Source organism: Acanthamoeba castellanii (assembly GCF_000313135.1).
Source record: "Acanthamoeba castellanii str. Neff unplaced genomic scaffold scf7180000084777, whole genome shotgun sequence".
Lineage (NCBI taxonomy): Eukaryota > Discosea > Longamoebia > Acanthamoebidae > Acanthamoeba > Acanthamoeba castellanii.
In genome coordinates this window covers 1149451-1160862 of record NW_004457712.1, presented here as the reverse complement: position 1 = coordinate 1160862, position 11412 = coordinate 1149451, and the positions used below count along the sequence as shown (strand labels likewise).

The 11412-nt window shown below is 54.8% G+C and overlaps 4 protein-coding genes across 4 annotated transcripts; 2 read left to right on the top strand and 2 right to left on the bottom strand.

Annotated features, from left to right (window-relative positions):
* Positions 1-119: 119 nt before the first annotated feature.
* Positions 120-4155, bottom strand: ACA1_295520 (RhoGAP domain containing protein; the record flags this gene model as incomplete). The annotated part of the gene is made up of 14 exons (XM_004368164.1): positions 120-541; positions 879-932; positions 1031-1133; positions 1300-1401; positions 1606-1641; positions 1743-1825; positions 1918-2044; positions 2169-2246; positions 2471-2605; positions 2720-2795; positions 2964-3046; positions 3166-3260; positions 3388-3628; positions 3742-4155. The coding sequence occupies 14 exons, from the start codon at positions 4153-4155 to the stop codon at positions 120-122; spliced, it is 2049 nt and encodes a 682-aa protein (XP_004368221.1).
* A 198-nt stretch (positions 4156-4353) lies between these two features.
* ACA1_295510 (uncharacterized protein) lies at positions 4354-6639 on the bottom strand (the record flags this gene model as incomplete). The annotated part of the gene is made up of 8 exons (XM_004368163.1): positions 4354-4389; positions 4693-5111; positions 5186-5348; positions 5437-5666; positions 5801-6110; positions 6190-6298; positions 6394-6497; positions 6613-6639. 8 exons carry the CDS (start codon positions 6637-6639, stop codon positions 4354-4356), a joined length of 1398 nt encoding a protein of 465 aa, XP_004368220.1.
* Positions 6640-8241: 1602 nt separating this feature from the next.
* On the top strand, positions 8242-8835 carry ACA1_295500 (uncharacterized protein; the record flags this gene model as incomplete). Its single annotated transcript, XM_004368162.1, has 2 exons — positions 8242-8556; positions 8626-8835. 2 exons carry the CDS (start codon positions 8242-8244, stop codon positions 8833-8835), a joined length of 525 nt encoding a protein of 174 aa, XP_004368219.1.
* A 171-nt stretch (positions 8836-9006) lies between these two features.
* On the top strand, positions 9007-9201 carry ACA1_295490 (uncharacterized protein; the record flags this gene model as incomplete). The annotated part of the gene is made up of 1 exon (XM_004368161.1): positions 9007-9201. The coding sequence occupies one exon, from the start codon at positions 9007-9009 to the stop codon at positions 9199-9201; it is 195 nt and encodes a 64-aa protein (XP_004368218.1).
* Between the last annotated feature and the right edge of the window lie 2211 nt (positions 9202-11412).

The following is an 11412-nucleotide window of genomic DNA, read 5'->3' as shown; positions in this document are numbered from 1 at the left end:
CAAAGTCACCGGTTGTTTCCGGAATGCCTGGAATGCACACATTCCACATTCCACATGGACATAACATTATTTGTGGTGTCAGTTTCGCTGTTGATGTGCGTCATTGACGACTACAACAACTAATCGCGCTTGATCTCGCGCTTCTTGCTGGACCGGAGCTCCTTGTGCAGCTCCTTCTGTCGCTTCTTCTCCTCGTCCTTCTTCTCCTTCTTCTCCCTCTGCTCCTTCTTCTCCTTCTTGCGCTGCCGCTCGCGCTCTTTGTCCTCGCGCCTCGCTACGCTGTAGCCGCTGCTGCTGCTCAGGCTCGCCGTCGCCATCCGCGCCCGCGGCGTGCCCGAGATCGTGGCCGACCGCTCCTTGGTCGCCGCCGGGGTGGCGGCGGGCGGTGCGTCGGAGGCCGAGCGGGGCGAAAAGAAGACGGCCGTCATGGAGTGGTGCCTCGCGTGCGTGTGGCGCGGTGACGACACGGTCATGTGGATCGGCAGCGACGGCAGCACGATGGGCGCCAATATCGCATTCGAGGGCAGCGACAGCCGCAAAGCTGACGATGATCTCGACAACGATGGTGATGATGGCGACGGCGACGATGAAGAAGAGTTCGAAGAGATGGAGGGGAGGATTCGCGATCTTCGGGCGTTCATCTTCTCTTCCACCTGACGGAAGATGGCCTCATGCTGCGAGATCAGCATCTCTGTGATGTCTGTCACCACCGACACGTCTTCACGTCGACCGCGTGCACCACACACACACACACACACACACACGCCACACACACACGCCACACACACAGCAAAGGCACGACACAACTCATTGTCAGCTGGCTGTCCCTGGAAGCTTCAACTTCGTTGGTTGAAGAGAGAACTCGTTGGAGGCCGTACTCTTGAACACGTCGCGTTCATTCGCCCCGTTGGGTCGTCGCAGCAAGTTGGGGCCTGTCGATCGACATAAACATCCACGTACATGTAGATAGGTTTATGGATTAATATAAATGCAAATAAAAAGCTGTACAGTAAATGGTTTGGGAATGCACCGAAGATGGTGGCAAGGTTGCTGAGGTGCATGAGGTTCTTCTCTGAGAACTTTTCCACGCGCGCCAGGAACTGCGTCAACACATGGAGGACGTTGTTGTGGTGCTGTGGCGTCCACACGACCCGGCCCGCTCATCTCGATCAGCGACAAACACACGAAAAACATGACGGCACCGCACACGCACACGACACACGACACACGCACACGCACCCCGACACGCACGACACACACGACACACGACACACAGGCAAAGGAGTTCAGAATGTGCACCGAGGAGAGGCCGACGAGGAGCTCCACCATCTTGCGGGTCACCGTGTCTTTGTCCGGGCTGAAGTCTCGCAGTTGCGAATGAGCCACCACAAAACAGTCGTACTGTGATGTCGTTCACACATAAAAACACACACTCACACACACACCACACGATATAACGCGCGCGTACAAAAGTCAGCAAGGAGCGATCATGACGTCAATGTTGGGATGCGACGAGATTGGAGCGGGAGGGCGGGAGCATGCCATGTCGAAGGTGAGGAGCGGTTCCGGTAGCTCGCGGAGGTAGAGCTTCATGAGGGAGCTCACCACGTGCACATCTGTGCCCGCCTTGAACTCCACGTCCTGCCGCAGCCCCCGGGAAAGTATATCAAAACCATATGGCAAGCACACATCATGTGCGCATATGAATCGGAACTGGAACGTTCGTTGGGTAATGCGTGTACCTCGTTGCTGTCGAAGGCCTGCTTGTAGGCTTCGATCTCGAGGGCGTCGCCGGATATCCGGAATATTCCCTCCTTGTCCAGCCCTGTGTGGAGCTCAGCACCATGCACCACGATCGTTGATTACGATGACGACGACGACGAAGACGATGGTGGTGGTGATGATGCGAATGGGTACCGTATTTGTCGAGGTAGGCGATGCATTTCTGGAGCATGACGGGGATTCGGTTGTTCACTTCTCGCTTGCGCGCCATTACCGTGTTCAACTCCACCCCAAACAACTTCGTCGGCTCCGTATTCACACACTGTGACGCGGAGAGACACGACACACGCGACACACGCAACACGCACAACGTTAAAGATTATTATATATATATGATATACATATAATGTTACATTATGCACCAGGACTCATGGGCGAGGCGGTACCTTGGACTGGACGGCTTCAACCCACTTCTGGTGGGTCTCGGGCTCCTTGGAGGAGATGTGGTAGAGCGTGTGCGGGGTCTTGCTCCTTCCCGCCCCGCCGTACACCGCCATCGCCACCTGGTACGCGAAATCCCACAATTACGTTAACATCAACATACAATCATATCGCATTGTTGTTATTTGTTCAGCTATTGCAATATATCGATATATGAACATATAGCAATAGTAATTGTAATTGTATATTGTAATGATTACATCGATAGAAATAGGAGCCAAGAGAGAAAAGCGAGAAAGAAGAATACCTCGGCGTCATCGATGCCAAGGGTGGGGTCTCGGCGCAGGGAGAAGGTGTAGACGGGCGGCTCGTTGCTCACGGACTGGATGCAGTAGTGGTCCAGCGGGATGACCCGCTTCGGCGGCTTCTTGCTCGACAGGTCCTGTCCGATAGTAGCGACGCGTCGTAAGCTCGCCCGCAGCTCACCCACGTTTTCACGTAATATATGTTCTATATACAGATATATATATAAGTGAAAATACTATTAGTGACGTACAATTTGGTTGGGCCACACGAAGAGGAGGTAGTCCTTGATGTGAAAGCACAGCCGCTTCCCGTGCTGGCCTCCTCGCCTGTGAAGGAATAGAGAGAACAAAAACGAGAAGTTAGTTTGCGAGGAGGCCACGAGATACACACCAACGACGTGCAAGTTCTTCATGTCTCGGAAGGAATGAAAACGATTCGATGGTTGTGTGTGTGTGTGTGTGTGTGGAGAGAGAGAGAGAGAGAGATCAGTGTACCGCCCGGACTTGAGGGGCTCTTTGAAGAGGAGGAAGCCCTCCCGCTCGGCCGGCAGGAAGTGTTTGGTGTTGGCCGGTAGTGTCTGACACACGACACACACGACACGCAGCGTACACGACACGACCAACGACACCAAGCGCATGAGTTGAACGCTTTTGGCGATTGACGGAGACGCGGGCGGAGCGACATAGCAGTAGGTACCAATAAATGGGAGATGGGGAAGACGGTCATCTTGCCCTGCGGGTCGAGCTTCTGGTCTCGCGGCGACTCGTTGATGGTCACCCACCGGTTTATTCCTGTGGGCCACACGAAAGGCATCGGGTGAGCGTCACTGCACGCGCACACGCAACACGACACGCACACGCCCCGCCGCACATGGCGCGCATCCGATAAACACGCCACACACGCGCGAATGATGCGTACCGTCGATGGCGTTAACGTCGATTGTGGCGGCGGAGTAGAGGAGGGCAAAGTCCTCCTCGGGCGCACGCGGGTCGAAGAAGATGGCGCGCAGGAGGGCCAGCGAGTGCTTGAGCTTGGCCCCGAAGTCGATCGGCACCACGGCCGCCGCCTCCGCGCCGCCCGAGTCCGTCGCCGTGCCGTTGCTCGCCTCGCACATGTACACCTTCACCAGCACCACATCGTGCATCAACACCACCGTATCCTGCGTGTCGTTGTGTGTGTGTGTGTGTGTGTCGTTGTGTGTGTGTGCCGTGTCGTGTGTGTGGTCGTCGTTAGTAAGCGAGAGGCGAGGTCAAGATGTGGAGGTGGAGCTACTTCGGGAGTAAGCTGGAGGGAGCCCAGGATGGCATCGGGATCGGCGAGCAGACTCTCGCGTCTGGGCTCCGCGCTGCCGAACGGGCGCGGCAGCACTACCAAACGCGGTCCGCCGTCGTCTTCGCCATCACCGCCATCATCGCCACCGTCTCGCTCTCGCCTCTTCTTCCGCTCCTTCTTCTCTTTCTTCTCCTTCTCGCTCTTCTTGTTCTTCGTCGTTGGTCCATCATTGTTGTTGTTGTAGCTGCTGCTGCTGTCTTCTTTGCCATCGTGGAAGACGACGGGCGGGAGCCGGTGGCGCGCTTCTTCTTCGACGAGGAGACGCACGGCCGAGCGCACCTTGTGGTCGGCGGACAGCGCGAACAGGAAGGGGTCGGCGCGGCCCACGACGGTGGCGCGCAGCTCGACCATCATGTTGGAGGCCGGTGTAGAGGAGGACGTAGCGAGCACTGGCCGTAGGGGGCCAGGCGAAGAGGAAGGCGAGGAAGACCGAGAAGATGAACGAGTAGTGGAAGAGCTCAGCATTCCTAGTGAATCTAGAATCGACGGAGAATTTACGTAGCGCCAGGCAAGGGGCAAGATTATGATTTTAAACCGACCAGAGGAACTGGATCAGGCCTCAGCAGCGCAGCATGCGGCGCCCAAGATCTTGACGTTGCGAAGAAGAAGGTGAACCGTTTTTCGGCTTGAATTTGAATAAAAAGAAAAGAAAAGAAAACCAAAATGTGTGGCCGGTCGTGTTGTTGGTCGTGTCGTGTGGTGTGTCAGGTGAGTCGCGTGTGTCGTGCCGTTGGTTGCAGTTTGCGCTGGTCGCTCGCAGGGCACGAGGGAGAAGAAAAAGAGCTGCTGGCAGTGAGGTTTATTTATGATTGAGCCGCGGCTGCACAGGCTCAGAGTAGGGTCTGTGGAAGTTGTTGGCACAGCAGTTGAGGACAAGACTATGGCGGAAACCAGTCTTGACTTTTCCATTGCCGTGCTCGAGCAGGGCAGAGGGAAGACCATGATGTCGCCAGCGATGAGGTGGGCGGACTGGCCAAGCCCCGGGAAGATGAGCTCTCCGCCAGTGAACTCGCCGAAGGGGATGACCACGCAGAAGCCCCAGCCAGCATCGGATTTGTCGGTGTGGAAGTTACACTCGATGTCCCAGTTCAGGACAAACTCGTGAAAGTCGGTGTTTGGGAGGACAGGGGAGCCATCGGGCCTGGTAGGGCAGATGGCAGCATACATCTCCATGACACGCGGCCAGTACTTCCTGAGCTCGTCGTTGACACGCTTGAAGAGTTCCGCATTCTGCTTGATGAAGGCTTGGGCGCCAGCGGTGTTGGTATCAGGCATGATATGCAGCTCTGTTGAACTCTTGCGCCATGTGCCTGTGGTTTTGCCGATGTGAGCTCCAAACAACATCAAAGAGAAAGAGCAGAGGTGATCAGAAGGGAGAGAGCACCACAATGTGCCGCCTTGGTCCTATGGCCATTTCTCTCCTTGTGTCGGGGCGTATTGCGCGCCTGGTAGACTGTGGGCTCCTCTGTTGTCATCCAATCTGTTGCCGTATCCAGCAGGGTCTGCAGCATCTCTGCAGTTAGCCTGTTCCTGAGGAGGCCCAGGCGCTGTAGACACAGAAACCGACACACAACAGTTGATCATGTGTGTAAGAGAGATGAGAGAACATCAGTGCAAAGAGAGAAGGGACTGCACCGGGGTGTCGCGTTGATCATACCACAGATAGGTCTCGCATACTGTTTCTGCTGGGACAGACCTGGTGATTCTGGCTCTCTTGTCCTCGCCCTCAAGAACCGGTCGCTCGATCTCCGCTTCCAGCATCTGTCTTGTGGTAGCGTCGCTCTCCGGGACTATAATCTTATAGTGGCGGGTCCTCTTCTTCTTCTGCTTGAGCTTCCTTCTTTTCCTTCCCTCCTCTGATCTTGCTTTATTCTTACGACAGGTTCTTGAGGGAACTACATGTGTGTGTGTGTGTGTGTGAGTGTTTGGAGCGGTCAGTGTGTGTGTGTGAGTAAAGCATGAATCTTGCGTCAAAACAAAACAAAACCTGAAGTCGTACCAGATGGAGCGGGTGGGGCGGGCGGCTGTTGCCCGACCTGGTTGACCTCGGCCTCGTTCTCCTCTTCCTCGGCCTCGTCATCGACCTCCTCGGCCTGCGGGGACACGGTCAGGGCACAGCCCGCGGGCAGGCGCACAACGACCTGTTGTTGTTGGTTCTCCTGGGTCTCTTCAGGCGCCTTCGCCTCGGCCTCGAGGTCCTGGTGGTCGCCGACGCCGTCGCGCCGGCGCAGCATCTCCAGGTCCCACTCCAGCTCCTCGTCGGCCTCCCGCATCTCATCGGCGCGCCGCTTCTGACCGCGGTTCAATCCCTGTAGACGCGCGGGGGCGTCAGTGGCCATCACGCCCGTCAAAACCAAGATCGACGATCTGTCGGCAGTCGGCGCGAACCTTGGTGGCCGGCGCCGCCTCCTGCTTCTCCAGCATGTCCAGGGCCTCAGGCGGCTCCTCCTCATCAGTCTCTTCAATGTCAACGTCGTCGTCACCCCCATTCGTGTTCCTGTGCTCATAATACAACAAAGCGAAAGGAGGTGATCGAGTGAGCAAACATGTAAGTTGTCACACCACCAGCGAACAGAAATGAGGCAGCCGTACATGTGCTGCTTCAACTGATTAATCTCGAGGTGGCCGTGCGTCGCCTGGGAAGAAGCAGCACTCGCCCTGTTCTTCCTGCGCCGGCTCAAAGCCTCGCTGTGCTTCTGAGAGAGAAAGAAGAGGGGGGGGGATGAGCTCTCAGAAGATGGGGGGGGAAACACAGCTCACAATCTCAACTTGTTGAGATTTATCAAGATGAATGAAACAGCGGGATTGTACCCGCAGCACGCGCAAAGAGCGCCGCATCGTAACACGAAGCGCGCTCACAGAATCGTCCGCTGGCTGTGCTGTGAAACCTGGCCTTCATGTTTGCGGAAGCGACACAGAACCCCTAAAAAGGTTTATGTCATGAAAAACGTAGTTTCGAAATTTCGCTGCAAAGAAACCTAAACCGTGCGCAAACCAAAGTCCTCCCTGCGGAAAAAACGAAAAAGATGGACGCAAGAGCGCAACAGATGAAGGATTTCTAAAGCGGTGGATTGCTAACCACGATAAAAAAGCCGCAAACCTCTGCGCTTTAGCCGCGAGGTCACACATGTATGCATATACGCTTAATGCTGATTCCTACATGCGTGTCGCAAGATTCCGTTCATTCATCTGTCAAACGCGCCGCCGCACAGACGCACCCAACCACAGCCGAGCACCACAGTTCACACACCCCTTGTGTATCAACCCCCCCATAGAGAGACCCAACCCTCCCCCACCTACCGTTACGACCGGTAAAAACTTTGGCGCCTTTTCCCAATGGCAGCCGCCGCCTGGCAACCAGACGCGTGCAACTCCGCTGCCGTGGTCTGTTGCTTTTGTAGACCAACATACCATAAATAAACCATCTCACTTTATGGTAACTGTAACCCGAAAAAAAAGAGTAGCGCCTTGTGGTCGTTCCGCTGTAATACCCAGACAGTACTACATGGAGGCGGAAGATGATTTCGAACCCCCGCGTACCCGTACCAGGGACCCCAACAGTAAGAGAAGTGCGGACGGAGACGACGCTATGGTAGCCTCCACCAAGAGACCGAAGAGCACGCCCCCGACCACTTTGGTGCGATCCCCGTACTTCAAGTTCTCTAAGACACCTACAACTTCGAAGGATAAGATGAGGAGGGCAGCGCCGAAGACCAAGACCAGTACCAACCCGACGAAACCCTCAGGTAAAACCATCCCCAAGACCCCTTCCCCGCCCCTGGGTCCACACCCACCACCCATATTGCCCCCAAATCTGACACCCCCCCAAACCCGGCACACTCCATTCCTGGTGCACCAGAGAATGAAGCTGACGTCAACCTGGGGCGTGAAGCCGGGGCGGTCACTGACAACAGGGGCGCTGACTCTACGTCAATAGCCAAGACCATTGACAGCCTGCCTGAGCCCGCCGGTAATGACATCCCCAAACCTCCTTACCTACCCTTGGACCCACATCCACCAACTATGTCGCCATCACGTCTGACACCACCCTCAAACCGTTCGCACACCATCATGGGCGTGTCAGATGATGAAGCCGACGCAAGCCTCAAGCGAGAGTCTAGGGCGATCTTGGGACCTGTCATCAACAACACGGGCGCCAATTTTGTGCCTATGGATGTGTCTACCCTGGGCCAGGGGATCCCCAATGCTGAGTTGGACTTGGAGGAGGGGGAGATACCTACAACCCCAGCGGCCGGCACAGCTGAGTCCAAAAGAGAGCGACAGCGTCGAGAGTGGGGTGAGTGAATGGCGGTCAAGCGGTCGTCAGCTGCTGTTCGGGGCCAGCCCAGGAAGCAAGCACCTCGACGTGTCGACGAGTCTACCTCTGCACGCCACAACACTGTGGGCGGACATCTCCACAAGGCGCTCAAGAGGGCGGAAATGCAGGAGAGGTATGCGGAACAGAAAGAGCTTGGTCAGGCTCACGCCGCTATGGTCAAACATTTCTCTGCAGACCATGCAAGGAGGGAGGAGGCAGAGGACAACGAGGTCAAGCATGTCGTCATAGTCAAGAACGTTGAGGCGAAGCGCTGGGGTGAGATCTGTGGACGCCTGGGTGCCATTGCTGAGTTCAACAAAGAGAGCTCCTACTATGATGATGTCAGCGAGCTTCTGGTGATTGTTGTGGCCAACGAGAGCTGCCGCGCAGAGTTCGCCTACAGTGGGTACCTCACCAGCCTTGGCAAGCTGATCAGGGTAAGCTGCATGCGCGCGGACATTGTCCGTTGGAAGGTCCAGCCTTTTGCGGTCATTTGTGATGCGCAGGAGATCACGGAAGACCAGGTCGTACAGTCAGTCAAGGACCTGGCCATCCCCCTCCTCGACGCACGCAAGTCAAACAACAGAGCTTGGATGGTGGTTGAACTCTTCAGCGAGGAAGACCTGGACCGCTACATCGCAACCCCCACCATCCTTAATGGCGTGAAGTGGTACAAGGCCCAGTCCTACCAATCATATGGATCCCTCTCACACTGAATGGGCTCTATCCTGTTTCACTACAGAGCTTCTATGGTAACCCCCTTCATGTATGATATGTTGCCCTACTTAGTGAACTTAAATAACACTCTACCTGACATGCAGGTCCAGAGCGTCCTCAAGGACCTCAAGATCACCAATGTAAGCGTCGAGATTATACGCAATCTGAACATGAACATCTCAAAGGGCTGCTGCTTTGCCCACTTCCATTCAGCGGAAGACCTGGCACAGCTCTACAACTCCCTGCCGCTAGTCATCGAAGGGCAGGAGATCACCATCAAGCCAATCAACAGAGCACGTGGGGAGGCGGCCAGACTCAATGCTGAGGGGGAAGAAGAGCGTCCTGGCAACCATCCGCGTCCCTGACACCACTGGGACACAGGGTTCCCTGGCCAGTAACAAGCAGCTCAAGCAATCGTCACCTACATCAATGGTTGTTGCCTCTATTAACATACATGGCGGATGGGAAACTAAAGTAAAGGATTTTATTGACATGGTCACAAACATCAAGCCCAACTTCATCTGTATCCAAGAAGTCCAGAAATATAAGGAACAGCAAGCTGCAGCCGCTAGTACCATGGGAAGCCCACAAGTGCAAAAGTTGGGGTTTAGTGCACAAAGCACTCACAAAAATGCGCAAGGGAGTGTGGGCGGCAGCTGGCGACTTGTGCTTGGCAAAGGGCATCCGTGTGATACAGAAAGCAGCATCTGTGTCCGGAGTGGAGTGGCCGCTAGAAACCACAGAAGAGAAGGTAAAGGCCTGGGTGAGGGATGTGCGTGCTGTCGCCAAGACAAAGATCAAAGACAGGGACTGCAAGACCAGAAACATTCTTCGGCGCACCATCGCCAGCAAAGTGGCTGCTCTACAAAGATTAGGAGATGAAAAAAATGAGGAATACTACACCAAGGTACACAGGGCTATGGATGCGCAGAAGTCCAGGTCTCTCAAAGCTGTTGCGTATGACAATGGTGGTGAGATTAAGGTTGCTACTGACCCAGAGGAGGTCAAGACCAGGACCAAGGAAGTGTGGGCTAGACAGTTCACAGAGCCAGTTCCTATGCAACGTGCTGGGTGGCAGAAAGATATACGAGTGTGGAACTGGGAGAAATACATCCAACCGGTCAGTGACAATGGTAGACTGCAGATTGGTGCTTGTGTTACACACAAGGAGCTTGAGCGTGCACTCCAGGAGGTCCAGAAATTTACAGCACCAGGCCCCACAGGAGAGACACCAGAGATGCTTGTCTGGCTGGATGATGGTAACAGGGACAGGTTAGTGCAGCTTTTCAATGACATCATAGAAGAGGGTGTGGTCCCAGAGGTGTGGAAAACTGTGTCACTGCACATGATCTACAAAGCTGGTAGCCAAGCAAACCCTCTCAATTACAGACCTATTGCCCTCATGTCGGTGGCGTACAAGTTATTATCTAAAATCATTACCTATAGGCTGTATGATGTGGTGGAATCTGAGGGCATTGTCTCCATTGCGCAGGGCGGATTCCACAAGCAGCGGTCCACCCTGAGCCATGTTCATGCACTGCACGGGTGTATTGAGGACGCCCAAAAGCAGAATAAACAAGTGTACATCACATATGTGGACATTGCCAATGCATATGACTCCGTACCTCACTGGGCAATGCTGGATATGCTCCACAAGTACAACCTGCCAGATAATATCTTACATTTTATAGGGGACGCCCTGACAGGCTCTAAGCTGGAGGTCCTCACTAAATACAGGCCCACAGAAATGGTTGATGTGGAGGTGGGGCTCAAACAGGGTGACCCTATGTCACCACTGTTATTTTCACTCTTCCTCAACCCAGTGGTATGTAAAATACATGAGGAAGAGAAAGGGTACCGATTGGGCACTGGGCCGGTAATTAGTATGCTAGCCTTTGCTGATGACATTGCCCTTGTCGCGGGAGGCGAAGATAACATGGGCAAGATGTGGGATGATCTCACCAATTTCTACTACACGTTTGGCATGCGGGTTAACATTGCCAAATCCGCCTACACATCCAATAGGCACATCTTAGGGGAGACGCTGGGATTTGTAAACCGGGACACAGGACACATGGAGCGACTGAAGGTGCTAGGGCGTCAGGAGGCATACAAGTACCTTGGAGTATGGATAGCAGCAGATGGCTGATGGACAGCACATATTGACCGCACAGATAAAAAGTTTAACAAGGCTGCTCACGCCATTGCTGCTAGGGGGCTCACAGCCAAGCAAAAGGTGGACCTGCTCAACTCCGTGGCCAACAAAGTTGTAGAGTATGGGCAGGGTGTTGTCATGTACCCAGCTACAGCTCTTGCGCGCATGGACATTGAGAACAAGGGACAGGTGAAGCGTGCCATGAAGGTAGGGAGCAGAGCGCCATCCGCATGGCTGTGGGCCAGTGCCAAAAACGGGGGTATGGGATTGGAGTCCATGGTCAAAGCGCAGGACCGTAACCTGACCGCCACTGTGGTTGCAATAGTCGTGAACAGCCCAGACTCTCTGGGAAAAAGGGTCATCCTGAACAACCTACGCCTGTATGGGGACCCCACACGCCAGCGGGTCACCACGCCAGGAG